The sequence below is a fragment of the Microtus oregoni genome, unplaced genomic scaffold (assembly GCF_018167655.1).
Source record: "Microtus oregoni isolate MIOR12 unplaced genomic scaffold, Mior012 000064F_ref0000363, whole genome shotgun sequence".
Taxonomy (NCBI): Eukaryota; Metazoa; Chordata; class Mammalia; order Rodentia; family Cricetidae; genus Microtus; species Microtus oregoni.
Window position 1 is genome coordinate 6,881,730 of NW_024543874.1, and position 17,689 is coordinate 6,899,418.

The window sequence follows — 17,689 nt, forward strand, 5'->3', positions numbered from 1 at the left end:
TGAAGCAGACGAGTTACCGGGAAGGAATAAGCACAGTCACGTGCTCAGAACCTCCAGGCTGCCTTATCCCCTTCCATTTTGGCTCCTTAGGTTTACCTCTCAGTCAGCCTCACTCCCCTGTAGGCTTCGGACAATGGATAGAAAGAATGGCATCAGAGAGCCCAGAACAGCAGGGCTCATGACTGTTGGGTGATTGTTTGGGGCAAACACTCAGCCTTCCTGGTTTCTTAGACATGAGGATTTTGTACATCCTCCATTTCCAGGGGTAATTGAACGGGTGCAATGAATACAGCAAGGTGAAAAACATTTTTTGTTTTGTTTCCCCCACCTTGTGCCCGGTGTGAACAGCTGAATGGATTACTTTTTTGTTGCCATGATGAGATACCACACTCCACCCAGAGTGACTTAAAAGAGTTTATTTTGGCTTATGGTTCCAGGGAAATGTGTCTGTTATGGATGGGAGGTGTGGCTGCAAACAGAAGACATGGTGACAGGAACAGGAAGTTGAGAGCTCATATCTTCGGATGCAAACAGAGAGAGTGAGTAGAGGTTCTAGAGAAGCTTTTAACGTCAAAGGTCCTCCTTGCAGTAGCACACTTCCTCCAGCAATGTTATCCCACTTAAACCTCTCCCAACTGCCCTGCCAACTGGGTAGCAAGTATTCAATTGCCCAAAACTATAGGGTATTTCTCATTCAAACCATCTAGTGGTAACCTAAATCTTCTATGGCCTGAAATCTTTGCCTACCCCGGATTCAGATCCCCATGCTATAACCCTGGAGGAAATGAGGTAAAGCAGGGGTCAGGAGCTAGTGGAGGAAAGAAAGAAGACGCCCAAAGAGTGGAATCACTGTCCTTACAGAGACCCCAGAAAGCCGCCTCCCTCCTTCAGCCACTCTGGGTACCCAGAGGCTTTCTGTGGGACCAGAAGAAGTCCACCCATTGTAGGGGGACACCTAGTGTTTTGGGAGGGCTTTATCCTGGGCCTTTGGCTTTGGCAGAGTGTATTTCTGCTTATAGTATCTTGCTGTGGTGACCAGGAAAGGAAAAAAAAAACCCTAACAGAAGGAATTATTTCCAGAAGAGACCATACTTACAGTGTAGAGAGGCATCCTTCACAGGCTGCTTTCCAAGTGTTTTCCTCAGTTTACCTCCTCCATTCATCTCTGTAGCCCAGATCTGCTGTTTACACCTGCATACCAGCTACCCAAGACTTCGGGTGCGGGCGATTGCGCTCTACACATACTTACACACTGTATTGTACCCATTCATTGTACAGCAATCAGCTTGAGCTTCCTGTTTCCCTTTTACAGAAGTGTGTGTGTGTGTGTTAAAAAGGCGAAAAGAAGTTTCCGAAACTGACTCCCGCCATTGCCCTTCCCTGGCAGGCGGGGGCGCGCTTCACACACCTCCACAAGCCTGCATTTGGCTGGGTTTTGGAGCGCTGCTATAGGTCCAGCTGTAAAAGAACGTGCCAGCCTTCTGCACACATACACTGAAGCTCCCTGATGTGTGGAATAACGCTGAACAAACGTGGTGATTGTGAATGTACCTGGGAGCGCTTTGGGTTGGCGATCCTGGAATCTAGACTTGGCCACCCTGAGAGAAAGCTGGGGAAATAGAAGTGGGTTTGGAGTTCCACTGGGCTCTACCCTGGGAGGGGGGTGCTGGCCTGAGAGATGTGCTGAAGAAACAAAGGCACTGTCAGGACTGTGGCTGGGCGGAGGTCAGGCGGGCAGTGACTAGGCTGGGGTAGCAGGCACCGGGATGGGACTCTAAGGACCCAACATGTGGTTCAAGAGAGTGCAGTACTCACTGACTCTGAGCCACTGACTGACTGCAAGGCGCCCTGGTGCAACCATGGAGATATCACGTGTGTCCCATAGTAACCCGAAACCACATTATTTATCAGCTGCCACGCAGGCTCCTCCCGCTTGCCCCTAGCTCCTCCGCCAGACTCTTAGCGAACGTGTAGAGTCTGGCTCCCTGCGCCACTGCTCCCTGCTCTGCGGGGCACACAGCCTGGGGCTGGTGCCTGTTCATCCCTCCTAATAGCGGGTCCGGCTCCACCCACAAAGATCACCCTGGAGCCTGTTTGTAGTCACTCTCTGGCTGGCTGATCCCCCTGGCAGCTAAGCTAGATGAAGCGTGCTGCAGCCTGGGGCTTCCAGGTCCTGCTCAGCAGAGACTGAGGCCAGCACGCGCACGCGTGTGTGTACACACACACACACACACACACACACACACAGACTTCTGGGTGTCGCCGCCCTTGGGGACCTGCGCTGCCAGCCAAGCATCCCCGCCCAGAGTCCTAGAGTGCACAAGGCACTTGCCACGCCACTGTCACTCACAGCGTGTTGAGAGCCAGCTCTGAGGACACGCACGCCTTTGCTCTCAGGCAGCCACAGCCTTGCTCCGCAGCTCCCAGCTTGCTTTTTGTTACAAGCCGCACCCCCCAGCGCCTGGCTCCTGATTCCGCTTTCCTGGCAGCGACTGGGAAGAGTTGATTTCAGTGGGATCTACCTGTGAACCCAGAGGGACAGGAAAACCAGGACGCGGCAGCAGAATTGTGTTTTCTTCAAAACGGCCATCTCCACCCAGTAATCACGGCTCCAGTCCTTACTTGGGTCCTCACCAGAACAATGGATTAAGTTACTCTTCTCTGGACCAGAAGTCAGGTTCAAGACTTGGGACAGAATGAAGGAAAAGGCAATGATCAAGACTGCTAAGATGCAGGGCAACGTGATGGTGAGTGCTATGGTTCGCAGGGTGGGAATCCACACTGAGAGGCAACGTGTTGTGGGGCAGACCTCATGAGTCCTCAATTCCCCCGGGAAGTCAGAGACCTGGCTGGTGTTCACACACTGCAGGACTTCCCACTCGAACCTGAGGGTGTGAATGAGCCAGCATCTGTTGGCAAATGGGAAGTCGGTGGTTTGGCGGTTGCTGTCTTCTGGGCATGTGGCTTTGTTGCTTTTTGGGCACAGTCTGCTTTCTTGCCTGTGTCTGCTGAGTTTCAAATACATCCCCAGGGCTGTTCTGTGGCAAACACAGGGAAGGGAGGTCTCTTCAAACAGGAAGTGGCTCTGGGCCCTAATGCCCTCCCTGGTCTCCTGGGTGCAAGTCAGGACTGAGACCTGTGGGGTTTCAGCCTTCAATGTGTGTACCTTTGCCCTGGAGGCAAACACCACATTTACAGCTGCCAGGCAGGCAGAGCCTGTTCCCCAGTTTTGGGAAAGATGTTTGCTCCAAAGAGAACTGTCTCTCGGTAGCGGGCAGTGATTACAAGTCCTTCTGAAGGATAGAAGACCTCTGGGGATGCCCCAAACCTCAGGACTGTGGGTCAAGGGACATCTTGGCAGTGACAACGTTGTCAACTTGAGGACCACTGCCCTGCCTTCTCAGTAAGATGACCCCAGCCTGCTTGTGGCTGACTTATCTGACATCAGTACCCCTGCCATTAGTGCCAGTGGCCTGAGGTATGGACCCAAGAGGTCAGAATGCAGGATTCTTTTGGTAAGGACAGGGAGATTGCCATCGAGTTGAGAGTTGAGCAGAAATCCTGTGGGTGTGTTTGCTTGAGTGATGTTTTAGCCCTTGAGGTGTTGATATGGGATGAGGCCCCCATGTGCTACCATGTGGGGTTTTGCTTTTTGTATGAGGCAGGGGAGAGCAAGGATTGACATGCTACTTCAGAACAACCAGCAAAGCAATGGAAGAATGCTTCTCTAGCAAGGCCTGGAGTTGTTTACAAAAGTGGGTTGAGTCTGGAGTACGCTGGTGGGGAGGGATGCTTGGGAGAACCAGTGGGTTGAGTCTGGGGTACGCTGGTGGGGAGGGATGCTTGGGAGAACCAGTCTGCCCAACTTGAAGTCTCTCTATAAACGGAGGGAGACAAAAAAAAAAAAAAAAAGACTGTGCTCTGATGGTAAAAAGTCTCCTACCCTCAGCAAGGCACCTGTTGCCTGGCACAGGAAAGCTGCAGGCTTAGCTCAGAGCCTGACTTTAGGACAGAAAGATTGGCTGTCCTACTGTGATGTGACTGAGAACTGTGTTGATACCGCACTCCACAAGCCTTCATTGGGCGCCTCTTCTGGGTCTAACCGATTTAGTTGCCTGTTTGTGAAGATACACCTGCTTTCCTAATTTCTTCAGCCTTCTTTTGGTCTGTTATGATAATCAGCATAATTTTGTATAAAAAGGGTATAAGTGTGTATTAAGCATACCCACTGTCTAATGCCTACCCACACCATGGTCCCTTTGCAGACCCTGTCATAGCCTGCTGATAGAACCGGAGCATGTAGGTATGAGGCTACAGACATGGATTAAGATTACTTCTGTACATAGCATGTTATTGGTGGTCATAGAAATCTGTTATCAAATGAGTGTTTCTAATCCTAGCTGGCATGGGATGCTATAGTATAAGATATCTTTATGTAGCTCTTAAAGATTCGTGAAGCGCTTTCTTCACTCTCTGGGGTGGAGAAAGCTTGCTCATCGTGTATCTTGCTTGCTCTTTGAATATGGTTACCCACGTGACACCTATACTCATCCTCTTCCCTGTCCCCATCTCTGCCTTGGTTATTACTGTCATTAGAGTCAGTCAAACCGAGCCCAGGGATTCTGCAGCAACCAGCATTTTACCCATCATCTGTTGGAACGAGAGCAAGATGAGATGCGAGCTCGCTATACTTTTAAATGCTCTATCAACTCTTAAATCGATAAGTAAGAGTCTGGTTTGTAACTCATTTGAATACCATGCTCCCACCAAGTCTCTGTGGCTTCCATAGAATGATGCTTCCACGCTTGCTCCGCTAATTTGGGGCTTGTGGATTCCTAATTTTTCCATCAGTTGCCCTGGAAGGCTTGTTAATCCCTGCCTCGCCTGGGTTTGATGACTGGCAGTTCTTGGCACTCCAGACTTGATTGGAATTTAGGTGATATTTAACATTCACTGTGAGAACGGCGTGGTTTACGCCTGGTTCTGACAGGCAAGTGCTCGGACATCTCACTGCCTCAGAGAGCAGCAGAGGGCCTCCCAGTGAGTGACTTCAGGGCATCCACCTGTGCACAGAGACAGACAAGCAAGCCTCAGCACTATGTGCTTAGAGCTGATTTCATGAACAGGGAGGCAGAGCACGCTTGACCCTCCCAGTGGGCTGTGAGGACTCCAGACAGTCACAGCCATGCGCTGCAAGCCTCTTCAGCCAGCTGTTCCCACATGTGTTTCTGTGTGTAGCCCTCCCAGGTCTGCAGACCCATGCAACACCAGGAGCCCCACAAAGACCAGACAACAGTCCCTGGCTGGCCCTGTCCACAGCACATAGCCTAGCTGAAGACTCATGCTTACCCACAGATTGTATTCTCTACACATTATTTTAGAAGTTCATCTCCAATTGCAGTTGGGTGGTGTAGAGAAGGCAAATGTGTGGTTGTGCCCCCTGGTCTTATTTTGTGCTAGCCAATGGATGAAAAGAAATGACACGGGTGAGAGCGATCCTCAGCTTGCCTTCCACTGTTGACAGACATCTACTTCACAAACTTCGAATGCTCGGAATATTAGCAGACTAATCCTTCAACTCACCACGCCACACACTGGGAGAGAAATCAAGACATTTTGTTCTTAAGGAAAAAAAGATTATTTTGAAAGTAATGCTACTTTGATGTAGTCTTTTCTTAAAACATCTTAGGCCCTCAGCGTGCACTCTGGTGTCCCTTTATTGTTGATACGTTGCTATTGCACTAACGTTGAGGGCTGTCTCCTCTGGGAGTAGGTCTGGTGGGCAGTTTTATGTAAAAAGGCCATTGCTTCATATTAAATCTTCCTGCTCTGTGCCTGTGAGCTTTACCCTGATGCTGGGTTGCTGGGTAAATGATGGTTGAGAACTAAGTCTAGGGGCTTGCTCTGGTCCTCAGTGCCTGCCTTGGTGAGTGAGAGGAGAGCAGGGTCTCTGTGTTTCTTCAGGGCCCCGAGATCTGCAAGACTCCTGGACTATTGAGACTCATGGCCAATCAACAATAGCATTAAAGGAAGCTGGGGCCTGGGAATTCTTGGCACAAGAAGAACTAAAGCTTTCCTTGTGGCTTCTGGCCCCCAGAGCGTGTTTTTTTGTCACTGGCTACGTGTTCCTGTCACGCTGTGAGTCCAGCAACGGCTCACATGCACTGTTTTCCCCTTCCTGCTTTGAGTGATGCTCCTGGACCAGAACTGTCCAAAGTCGGGGTTTTCTTTCTTTCAGGCTCGTGGACTCCAGTGACCAAAACAGTCCACATATAGTGGGTAGAATGAGCAGAGAGGCTTTGTGGGTTTTAGGCCACACCCTTCTTTGGACCCCTCCCTGAAAATAACAACTCTGCTTGGAAGATGAATTATAAGGATGTAGCCTCTCTTGGATAAAGGGTTTCTCTGTCCCTTATTGGCAACCCTGCCATTGCCCCCCCCCCCCCATTCCTCGGTGATGTGAAGCTCCTCATGGTGGCTATCAACACAGCCTTTGCTACTTAGTGTTTGGGGAGGATGCGCCTTCTGGAAAAGAAGGTCCAGGTTTCTGAGCATTTTCCCTGTGTGCCGAATGAGGAGACTCAGGTTGATTCCTCTGCTTCCTGACTCTGCAGCATCTCTTCTTAGCAGCTTCCTTCTCAGCACTCTTCCTAAAATACAGCTTCCTGTCTATGTAGGGAAGCCAGCTAGACATCCGGCCATGCTACACACAACTTCCCAGGAGCAGGAACATATTAAATAGATGATCCACAAGCAAAAATGTGCCAAGTTGGGGGCTGGGGTCATGCCTCAGTTGGGAATCAATTGCCATCTAAGTGTGTAAGCATGACTTGAGTCCAACATCCATGTCAAAAGTGGGTCATGGGCACACCTCTGGAATAACAGCCCTGGACAAGTAGAGACAGAGGGATCCCCAGAGCTTCCTAGGCATGCAATTTAGTTCTAGGGAGAGACCCTGTCTCAACAAACAAAGTAGAAGATCCTGAGACAGGCATAGGAGGTTGACCTTCACACACGCACACACACACAGAAGTTGGTAAAATTAACACAAAGAAATTCTCAAAATCAGAAACAAGCAGTCAGTTGAGGATTCTTTATAAGTTGTCTTAGAACTTGAGTGGAGAGGGCTGTCCTGTCTCCTCCTGAGCCTGAGCAAGGCCTTTAGTTCATGTGGCCTCTGGGTCTCTGTGTTTGGACCAATCAACATGCTAAATTAGTGACTTGTTGCACAAAGCCACTCCCCTTTCTGGAACCACTCTGCTCTGTACCTGTTCGCCATTAGTGCTTGAGCTGTTATCATGGAGGGGGTGGTACGCTGTGAGACATTACAGCCAAGCACGAATGCCACTGCTGGAGGTTCTCCAGGGCCACTCATCTGGGGGTGTCTGCTAACCAAAAGGTTAGGAGAACTTTCTGGAAGGCCATTCAGGAAAGACTGAGCTTGGGAGCAAAGTTTGGTGTTCTATTGTCTGGAAATATTCTTTCAAGTTATAACGGGCTGGACAGCCTGAGAGACGGCAATGCCAGCCTGAGAGATGGCTTCATACACATTTTTATCCTAAAGTCAAAGGGTTTCCCTACTTCATGGAAGGCGGTAACTCTGGCCTCCATGCCCTTTTAATTTGGAGAGGAAAATTAATTCGCCTCAGAACATTTGTTTCATGTCTTTCTTTTTCGTTATAATAAATTAATTTGTATTTTAACATGTAAAGGGCCACAGAACTACTCTAGAAGTCTTAAGGAGTCTGGTCTGCTCACGGCACCATTCTGAACATGCTGGCCATAAACAGTAATTATTGGTGACTCAGCTCCCACAAGTCACACTGTATAGTTGACTTTAACTCATTATTTCTTACTTACTTACTTACTACTATAGATTTAAGTGGTTTTTTTGTTTTATTTTTCTTTCTTTTTTTAAACTTTGTTTTAGAGACATGTTTCTCTGTAGCTTTGAAGCTTGTCCTGGAACTAGCTCTTGTAGACCAGGCTGGTCTTAAACTCACAGAAATCCGCCTGCCTCTGCCTCCCAAGTACTGAGATTAAAGGCGTGCACCACCACTGCCTGGCTGTGTTTGTTTTGTTTTAAGTTGTGTTTATGTGTAAAATGGTTAAGCTCTATTTATTTATTTATTTATTTATTTATTTATTTATTTAAGATTTCTGTCTCTTCCCTGCCACCGCCTCCCATTTCCCTCCCCTTCCCCCAATCAAATCCCCCTCCCTCGTCAGCCCAAAGAGCAATCAGGGTTCCCTGCCCTATGGGAAGTCCAAGGACCACCCACCTCCATCCAGGTCTAGTAAGTTGAGCATCCAAACTGCCTAGGCTCTCACAAAGCCAGTATGTGCAATAGGATCAAAAACCCATTGCCGTTGTTCTTGAGTTCTCAGTAGTCCTCATTGTCCGCTATGTTCAGTGAGTCCAGTTTTATCCCAGGCTTTTTCAGATCCAGGCCAGCTGGCCTTGGTGAGTTCCCGATAGAACAACCCCATTGCCTCAGTGTGTGGGTGCACCCCTCGCGGTCCTGAGGTCCTTGCTCGTGCTCTCTCTCCTTCTGCTCCTGATTTGGACCTTGAGATTTCAGTCCGGTGCTCCAATGTGGGTCTCTGTCTCCTTTCATCACCTGATGAAGGTTAATATTCAGGAGGATGCCTATATGTTTTTCTTTGGGTTCTCCTTATTTAGCTTCTCTAGGATCACTAATTATAGGCTCAATGTCCTTTGTTTATATAAGGCTAGAAACCAAATATGAGTGAGTACATCCCATGTTCCTCCTTTTGGGTCTGACTTACCTCACTCAGGATAGTGTTTTCTATTTCCATCAATTTGCATGCAAAATTCAAGAAGTCCTTGTTTTTTACTGCTGAGTAGTACTCTAATATGTATATATTCCATACTTTCTTCATCCATTCTTCCATTGAAGGGCATCTAGGTTGTTTCCAGGTTCTGGCTATTACAAACAATGCTGCCGTTAACATAGTAGAGCATATACTTTTGTTGTATGATAAGGCCTCTCTTGGGTATATTCCCAAGAGTGGTATTGCTGGGTCCAGGGGTAAGTTGATCCCGAATTTCCTGAGAAACCGCCACACCGCTTTCCAAAGTGGTTGCACAAGTTTGCATTCCCACCAGCAATTGATGAGTGTACCCCTTTCTCCACAACCTCTCCAGCAAAGGCTATCATTGGTGTTTTTGATTTTAGCCATTCTGACAGGTGTAAGATGTTATCTTAAAGTTGTCTTGATTTGCATTTCCCTGATCGCTAAGGAAGTTGAGCATGACCTTAAGTGTCTTTTGGCCATTTGAACTTCTTCTGTTGAGAATTCTCTGTTCAGTTCAGTGCCCCATTTTATAATTGGGTTGATTAGCCTTTTACGGTCTAGTTTCTTGAGTTCTTTATTTATTTTGGAGATCAGACCTTTGTCAGTTGCGGGGTTGGTGAAGATCTTCTCCCAGTCAGTGGGTTGCCTTTGTGTCTTAGTGACAGTGTCCTTTGCTTTACAGAAGCTTCTCAGCCTCAGGAGGTCCCATTTATTCAATGAGGCCCTTAATGTCTGTGCTGCTGGGGTTATACGTAGGAAGTGGTCTCCTGTGCCCATGTGTTGTAGAGTACTTCCCACTTTCTCTTCTATCAGGTTCAGTGTGTTCGGACTGATATTGAGGTCTTTAATCCATTTGGACTTGAGTTTTGTGCATGGTGATAGATATGGATCTATTTTCATTCTTCTACAGGTTGACATCCAGTTTTGCCAGCACAATTTGTTGAAGATGCTCTCTTTTTTCCATTGCATACTTTTAGCTCCTTTATCGAAAATCAGGTGTTCATAGGTTTGTGGGTTAATGTCAGGGTCTTCTATTCGATTCCATTGGTCGATTTCTCTGTTTTTATGCCAATACCAAGCTGTTTTCAATACTGTAGTAGAGTTTGAAGTCAGGGATGGTAATGCCTCCAGACGATCCTTTATTGTATAAGATTGTTTTGGCTATCTTGGGTTTTTTGTTTTTCCATATAAAGTTAATTATTGTCTTCTCCAGATCTGTGAAGAATTTTGATGGGATTTTGATGGGGATTGCATTGAATCTATAGATTGGTTAAGCTCTTTTTAAAATTTTATTGATTTTCATTGAACTCTACATTTTTCTCTGTTCCCCTTCATGTCTCTCCCTCCCACCTTCAACCCTCTCTCAAGGTTCCCATGCCCCCAATTTACTCAGGAGATCTTGTATTTTTCTACTCCCCATGTAGATTAGATCCATGTATGTCTCTCTTAGGGTCCTCATTGTTGTCTAGGTTCTCTGGGATTGTGATTTGTAGACTTTTTTTTTTGCTTTATGTTTAAAGACCACTTGTGATTGAGTATATGTAATAATTGTCTTTCTGTGTCTGGGTTACCTCACTCAAATTGATGTTTTCTAGCTCTGTCCATTTGCCTGCAAAATTCAAGATGTCGTTATTTTTCTGCTGTGTAGTACTCCATTGTGTAAATGTGCCACATTTTCCTTATTCATTCTTCAGTTGAGGGGCATTTAGGTTGTTTCCAGGTTCTGGCTATGGCAAACAAAGCTGCTATGAACACAGTTGAGCCCATGTCCTTGTGGCACGATTGAGCATCCTTTGGATATATACCCAAAAGTGGTATTACTGGGTCTTGAGGAAGGTTGTTTCCTAATTTCCTGAGAAATCACCACACTGAAATACAAAGGGGCTGCTGTTTTACTTCAATTTAATAGTTTAAAATATATTTACAGTGTAGGAGAATTTAGTGAAGTCTTTTGGTTGTAGGAACCAGTGTTAGCAAGAGGGCACCTAGGAGGACCTGTGTAGAAAGAGCAGCAGGCTGCAGCCCAGCTCCTGGCTCCCAGCCACCGACTAGCTTTACCCAAAATAATTACATGGAAACTGTATTCTTTTAAACACTGCTTGGCCCATTAGCTCTAGTCTCTTACTGGCTAATTCTCACATCTTGATTAACCAATTTCTATTAATCTGTGTAGCACCATGAGGAGGTGGCTTACCGGGAAAGGTCTTAACCTGCATCTATCTTGGAGAGGAGAGCTATATCGTCTGCCTCACTTCCCTTCTTCCCAGCATTCTGTTCTGTCTACTCCACCCACCTATGTTCTGACCTATCAGGCCAAGCAGTTTTCTTTATTAATCAATGAAAATAACACATAGACAGATGGCCCTCCTCCATCAGAGCTGAACCACAAGCTTAGACCCTGTATGTCCCATGCCTACACTGTGCTAAGCCAGCAAGGGCACATAGGGCCAGCCAGCACCCCTTTACCATCCAATTTCTCTCCCCCTGAGGATGGGAAACACTCTCCTCAAGAGCACAGTGGGTTTTAGAATGACTGTGTTATAGAACCCTCTGGAAGAAACCCAGGGGCATCTATGAGATGGACAGTTGAGACTCACTCATTGAGAATGGAAATTTTCAACCCCACAACAGCACCACCATTTTGTCCAACGCCTCATGCTTAGAGGACTTGGAGTCAGTTATCCAGGCTGTGTCCAACAGAGTAGGACACCTGCTGCTGGGGCAGAGGCCGGTGCACATTGTCATCAGGCCAGAGGACATAATCAGAACATTGACTGAGAAAGCTCCTGGCAAGTACACAGTCAAGTCATGTGGGTGCTAGGAACTGAACACTGGTCCTCTGGAAGAACAGCCAGTGCTCTAACCACTGAGCCATCTCTCCAGCCCCTTCCTTTATCTGTTTTAAATTAACTTCTCCTCTCCACCCCCTCTCACCAATGCCGTAATTCACCTGTGGAGGTCAGAGGACAGCTTTCGGTTGTTTGGTTCTCTCCTTCTACCATGGGATTCCTGGGGTTGAAACCAAGTCCTCGGGCTCCACAGCAAACGCCTTTACCCTCTGAGACCTCAGGGGCCCTTGACCTTGTCTATGGCCCACCTGAAAATTTATTTCCAACCAAATGGAAGCAATGTAGCAGTAGCAGAGACTCTGGAGGTAAAGGTAGTAGGACCAGCAAAACAGGTTCTAGAATTTTCCATGAATTATGAAGTCCCATTCGGGCTCCCCTCCTTAGTCAAGAGTGATTGTACTTCTGTCTTTTTAGTGTTGTCTTAGGACACACTGCAAAAGTGACCTTTCATTCCAGGACACAGACACTGCTGGCCTTGGCCTTCCCCACCACCATCCTTACCTCCTCCCCTTTCTATCATCGCTGGATGCCACTGTTTATAGGGAAAGAAAGTAGGTAAACGGGAGAAAGTGCACCTTGGCTGGTGAAGGGCTTGCTTCATGAGCATGGAGACCTGAATCCAGTGTCCAGAACCCCTGTGAGAAATCCAGGCATGGTGCTGTGAGTATTGGGGAGAGAGACAGGGAGATTCCTGGAGCTCACTGGAAAACCAGTCAAAACTGCCTTGTTAACTCCAGGCCAATGAGATGCTGTCACAAAACAGGGTGGAATGCACCTGAAGAATGACAGTGGAGGTTGACCCCTGGCATGCACACACACACACACACACACACACACACACACACACACACACACACATGAACACACACATGCACACACCCAAAAACAGAAACTAGGTGGCACAAATATGTATTACGACCCATGCAGGGTAGTCGATAGTGCGTACACACTTTAGCTTTGTTCTACACCTAGCTCATACCCAATCCACGGTGCCCATACATCCCTGGAATAGTCTGTGCTCACTCTCTCAGGCACAGCTGCACATCTGCTGAGTAAAAGACGTGGTAGACGCCATCACTTTGATTGCTTGACTTCCCAGCTATTAAATAAAAATAACAGAACTGCGCTAAGACAGGGGTGCCAAGGATACTCCTGTTTCCAGTTGAGTGATACTCATCTGAGAAAATCAAAGGGCGCCGCTGACATGCTGAGCTGGCTGTGGAGTCAGGTTGGCCTGCACCAACCAGCTGCACTGGCTGCAATTGCTGTGGGCATGACCTGGAGGAGACGCTGGGGCTGGCAGTGTCTTCACTGGAATTGCAATTAAGAATTAGACACTTGCCCTCTCTCCCCACCTCTACCGTGGCTAGATGACACTATCTTTTAGGAAAAAGAAAACTTACTTCAAATACTTGTTATTGCCTGATGTTGTTTGTATATGAAGAGCCTGTAGTGAAATTTCCCAGGCATGAACTCACATAAACAAAACCAACAATTGCATGTGCGTTTGTTCCTGCAAAGTGCCTTGATTGTACCCTAGATTTTCAGTGCTGAGGCAAAAGGAAATTTAGCACATGTAAAAATAATTTTTTGCAGCTCATGATCTATTCCAAAATTCTCCCTTTTCTAATCATGTAGAGAAACAGACATATCCCAGAAGATGGGCAAGGCTCCGAGGAGCTTCTGAATGGGGAGCTTCTGAACCACCTCTTCCTGACTCTGCCTTCGCAGCATCTCCAGCCTCTTTGGCAACAGCTGCAGGCATGGATATTTTTGCTGTTACTGACACCATCTGCTTATTAGAATCTTCTAGTAGGGAAGAAAGAAGACCTTCGTTGTCTCACAGCAATGGGCGGAAATGAGAACCCAGCGTGTTAGCTCCCTGTCTCTTGCTGTGACATAACAACAATCAAATGTAATGCAAGTGAGCAGGGAAGGTTTGGGCCCCCAGTTCTGGGGGCTGGAGCCCACAATGGTGGGTCGGCAGCTCTGACTGGGAGAGTGGGAAGCAGTGGGTCCTATGGTCTCTCCAGTTAGGAATCCAGGAGATGAGAGCTGATGCTGGGCTGGCATTGTTCTTCTCTTATGGAGTCCATCCCGCCAACCTTTGGGTAGATCTTCCTTCCTTAGCTAAGCCTCTTTGGAAACAGGCAGACATGTGTTTCCTGGGTGGCTCCCAATCCAGTCAGATTGACAGTGAAGACGACCCTACCTGCCTGCACTACTGCCCTACCTCAGCCACCGAGAAAGGCTTCCTGGGACTGCCTGTCTTTGAAAATGGGAGAATGTTGTCTGGCTTCTGTCCTCACTGCAAGGCCAGCCCAGTCTTTGCTCTGGAGCTGTGGAGAATATTTCTCTAGACAGATGAAATTTTACAAAAATTCAGCTTCATTAGCATAAGTTAGAAAGGAGACAATTGGAGTCACAATGAGAAAACACCCAGTGAAGTCTAAGGTTTTAGAAAGATTTCTAGGACTGTTTAGCAAGGAGCCCCTGTGTGCCTGTGTGCACAGCTGTCAGGGAGGGACATTCAGACTTGGAGACTTCATAGGACGGTAAAGGTTGAGGATATACTTACCAGCTAGTTGTCTAACTTCTGAATATTTCTCAAGAGAATCCCTGTCAGATGTTCCCCCGAAGAGAAATTTGTAAGGATGTTTGTGATGGAAGTGTTTTTAGTGACCTTGAGCCTGAACTGGTTGACTCTCTATCAAAAAGGAAGACATATAAATACACTTGTCTTTATGTAGCTAGCAGAATACTATACGACAAAATTTAATGATTTGACATTATCACACAAACTTATACAAAAGAAGGCAGGCTTAAAAGAATATGTTTGAAAAGCATGAAAGAAGGAAGGGATAGAAAAAAAAAGAGAAAAGAAGAGTGTCAGAGAACCCTGACTTCTGTGCAAGACAGTCCTTGCATCCCTGAGCTCACAGCAGCTACGATTACCTGCATATGAGCTGCACAGACTGGGGCCACAGATAGCCACCCAAGGAGGGAGGAGGGCCTCACTGGACCCACCCATCTCTGAGGATTTCACTAGGGTGGTGGGGAGACATTTTCTTAAGTATTGTAGCCACTAGTGAAGTGTTCACGATCCTGTAAACAACCTTTAACCTTTACTTCTGTAAGTAACCCTAGTGAAACTTAGTGTATCAAAAAACAAAAACAAAAAACAGAAAGAAAATAAGATATGAGGATGGAAGGCATAAGAAAAATGGGTTCTGTTGGGAAGAGGAAAAGAGTGGTGATGGGGAACAAAAGAGGGTAATGATGTGATTAAAAATTACTTGTATACATGTGTTTTAGTTACTGTTCTACTGCTGTGAGGAGAAATTATTACCAAGGCAACTCTTGAAAATGGGATCATTTAACTATGGTCTTGCTTTCAGCTCTAGAGGGTTAGTCCATGATCATCATGGCAGGAAACAGATAGACATGGTATTGGAGCAGTAGTAGTTCTAAGCTTTACATTTGATCTACAAGCAGAAGTTAGAGAGAAAGACAGACAGACAGGCAGATAGACAGACAGATGGACAGACTAGTGGCACACCTCCTTCAACAACAAGGCCACACCTTCTAATCCTTCCCAAACAGTTCTGCCAACTGGGAGCCAAGCATTCAAATATATGAGCCTATGGGAGCCATTCTCATTTAAAACTACCACAGCGTGTATGAAAATGTCCTGATGGAGCTCATTACAATAATTAAATTGCTAATAAAAAGAACAACAGCAATGTATGAGTATGTATTTGTACAACTAAAAGTTTAAATGATATGAAAAACAGGTGTTGGTGTGATATCTGTGATGGAAGGAGAAATTTTCAAAAAAAAAAGAAAAGTAAGGAATCATGTATGATCATGCAAATTATAATCCTGGCTCAGCACTGTGAGGATCTGAGACTGCTGGGGGACAGGGCCCACACATTGGCAGATAACATAGAAAACATTGTGTGACTATGGGTATCTTTTTCTTTAGCCTCTGCTCTGAGAAATTCGCATCTGATTTTCAGTTCTGAGGATATAGTGGTGTCTGTCTCATCTAAGGTGCCCTTTTCAGTGGCCTGATGGTACACGGGCTGTGTGACCCTCAAATGCTGACTTTCCTGATGGTACACAGGCTGTGAGACCCTCAGATGCTGACTTTCCTTAGTGCAAATATTCCATTTTAAATTTGGGTCACAGAATATTGCTTACATGGGTAGAATCAGGGAGGGAGATGTCTTTCATTCTGAAGTTTTGTTATGAAGAAGGAAAATCAGATTATTTTCTCCTGGGGTTTATTCTTTAGCTATAATTATTTAGTGTGTGTGTGTGTTTGTCTGTTTTTAATGCATCTTCTTGGAAATGTTAATTACCACAGATTGGACACCCATCCCATCCGAGCCTCAGTCAGGAAGGTTTCTGACGGAGCCTTTATTGATGAGTCTGTAGGAGATATGTTGACATGCTCTTAAGCAAAGTCTAACATTCCTTGTTACAATAACAATGCCAAAGAAAGTTAAAGCATTCCGAAAGTTTTATGGGACCTAAAACATTAGAGGATCTGAGACATATTCCAAAACCACTGTGCAGATATTGGTGGAGTGGTTTTTCCAGAATAGTTACACCTGGAAATGGATTCTGTGCTGGATGTATTAGAGCTGGAATACTGGGAGGTCTCCACAGCTTGGGAACCATCTTCCATCTCCTCTAGTGGTGACTGCGGTGTCTGAAATGATGACCACTGTGGTTACAAGACAAAGCAGAGAAGACTGTGGGGGTGAGAAGCCATGATCAGTCAGCTGACGGCAGCCGAAAAGCTACCTATTGTTTGAGAAATATCAACTTCCATTAGGACCAAATGAAAACAATTCAGATGTGCCAGTCAGCTTTCCATAACTATGACAAAATATCTGAGATATATCTGCAGCTGTTAAGACGTCTTATTTTGGCCATGGTTTTAGAAGTTCTGATCCATTGTTATTCAGCCCTACTGATATGAATGGCTATGTCAAATCCACAATGTTGGGCACACTTCTCCCTCTTGGGTTCAACATCTAGAAGCTCAAGTAAAGAAGAAGGGGTGAGAAATATAGGTTGATGCTGTGACTAATATTCATTGTTAGATGAGCCTGCACAGAGTATCATGGGAGGGCACCAGGTCCCCAGGTAGAGCAGAACTCCTCATCTCATGGTGTCAGGGAGCAAAGAGTGGACAGAGTAGGACTGAGTCCCCAAATCCCTTCCCAAAGCACACCCACTTCACCTTCTTCCACCAGGCCTATTGGAAGCTAAATTCTGTGGCTGTGATTTAAGAGTCAGACAAAGAGCAACCTGGAAGAGAAAGGGGTTTCTCTGCAAATCAGTCTTGCAAATCAATGTGGAATGGAGTTTTCCACGGTGATTTCTTCTATGGGAGTAGGTTCCCTGTTGGGTTGCAGCTTATCTTTCCAGTCTATCATCCCTTATTTTGAGGAAGTCGAGGCAGGAACTTCAAATAGCGTCTTGCATTACATCTACCCTGAGGATCAGAAAGAGAATGGATGCACACATGATCACCCGTTTGCTTGTGCTCAGCTCAGTTTCTCCACTCTTACACAGTTCAGGACCCTTGCCTCGGGAATGGTGACACTCACAGCGGGTTGAGTCTTCTTGCATCAGTTAACTTAATAATTAAGACAACTCGCCACAGTCAAGCCTACAGGGCAATACAATGTGGACTGTGCCTCACTGGGACTCTTCCCAGGGGATTCTGAATTTTGTCGAGTTAACAATAACTTCCCAACAGTGTCTCAGACTGGTGACTAAGCATTCAGCACATGGACCTTCAGGTGACATTGAAAAATCTCATCCATCATGGTGAAGTTGTCTTTAGATTCCTGCGGATTTCTTCCTAGAACCCCATCTGAACAACGTGTACTGAGTCTCTACTCTGCTGACAAATTCTAGATTAGTATGGATCACTGTAGGTTCATTTTACAACAAATATTGTCCACATAGCATTTGTGCCAGCATCAACTGATATTTCTCAC

At 46.3% G+C, this 17,689-nt stretch overlaps 1 protein-coding gene across 2 annotated transcripts in view; it reads left to right on the forward strand.

Moving 5' to 3' along the window:
* Dpp6 (dipeptidyl peptidase like 6) overlaps positions 1-17,689 on the forward strand; it is an 866,060-nt gene that overhangs the window by 85,875 nt on the left and 762,496 nt on the right. The window contains exon 1 of one of the 2 annotated variants that reach the window (XM_041640589.1): positions 2,273-2,747. The exons of the other annotated variant lie outside the window; for it this stretch is intronic. Within the exon in view, the coding sequence (XP_041496523.1) occupies positions 2,697-2,747 (51 nt within the window). The 5' untranslated portion in view covers positions 2,273-2,696. Of the gene's footprint in view, positions 1-2,272; positions 2,748-17,689 lie in introns of those variants that run through there. 2 annotated transcript variants of the gene reach the window in all.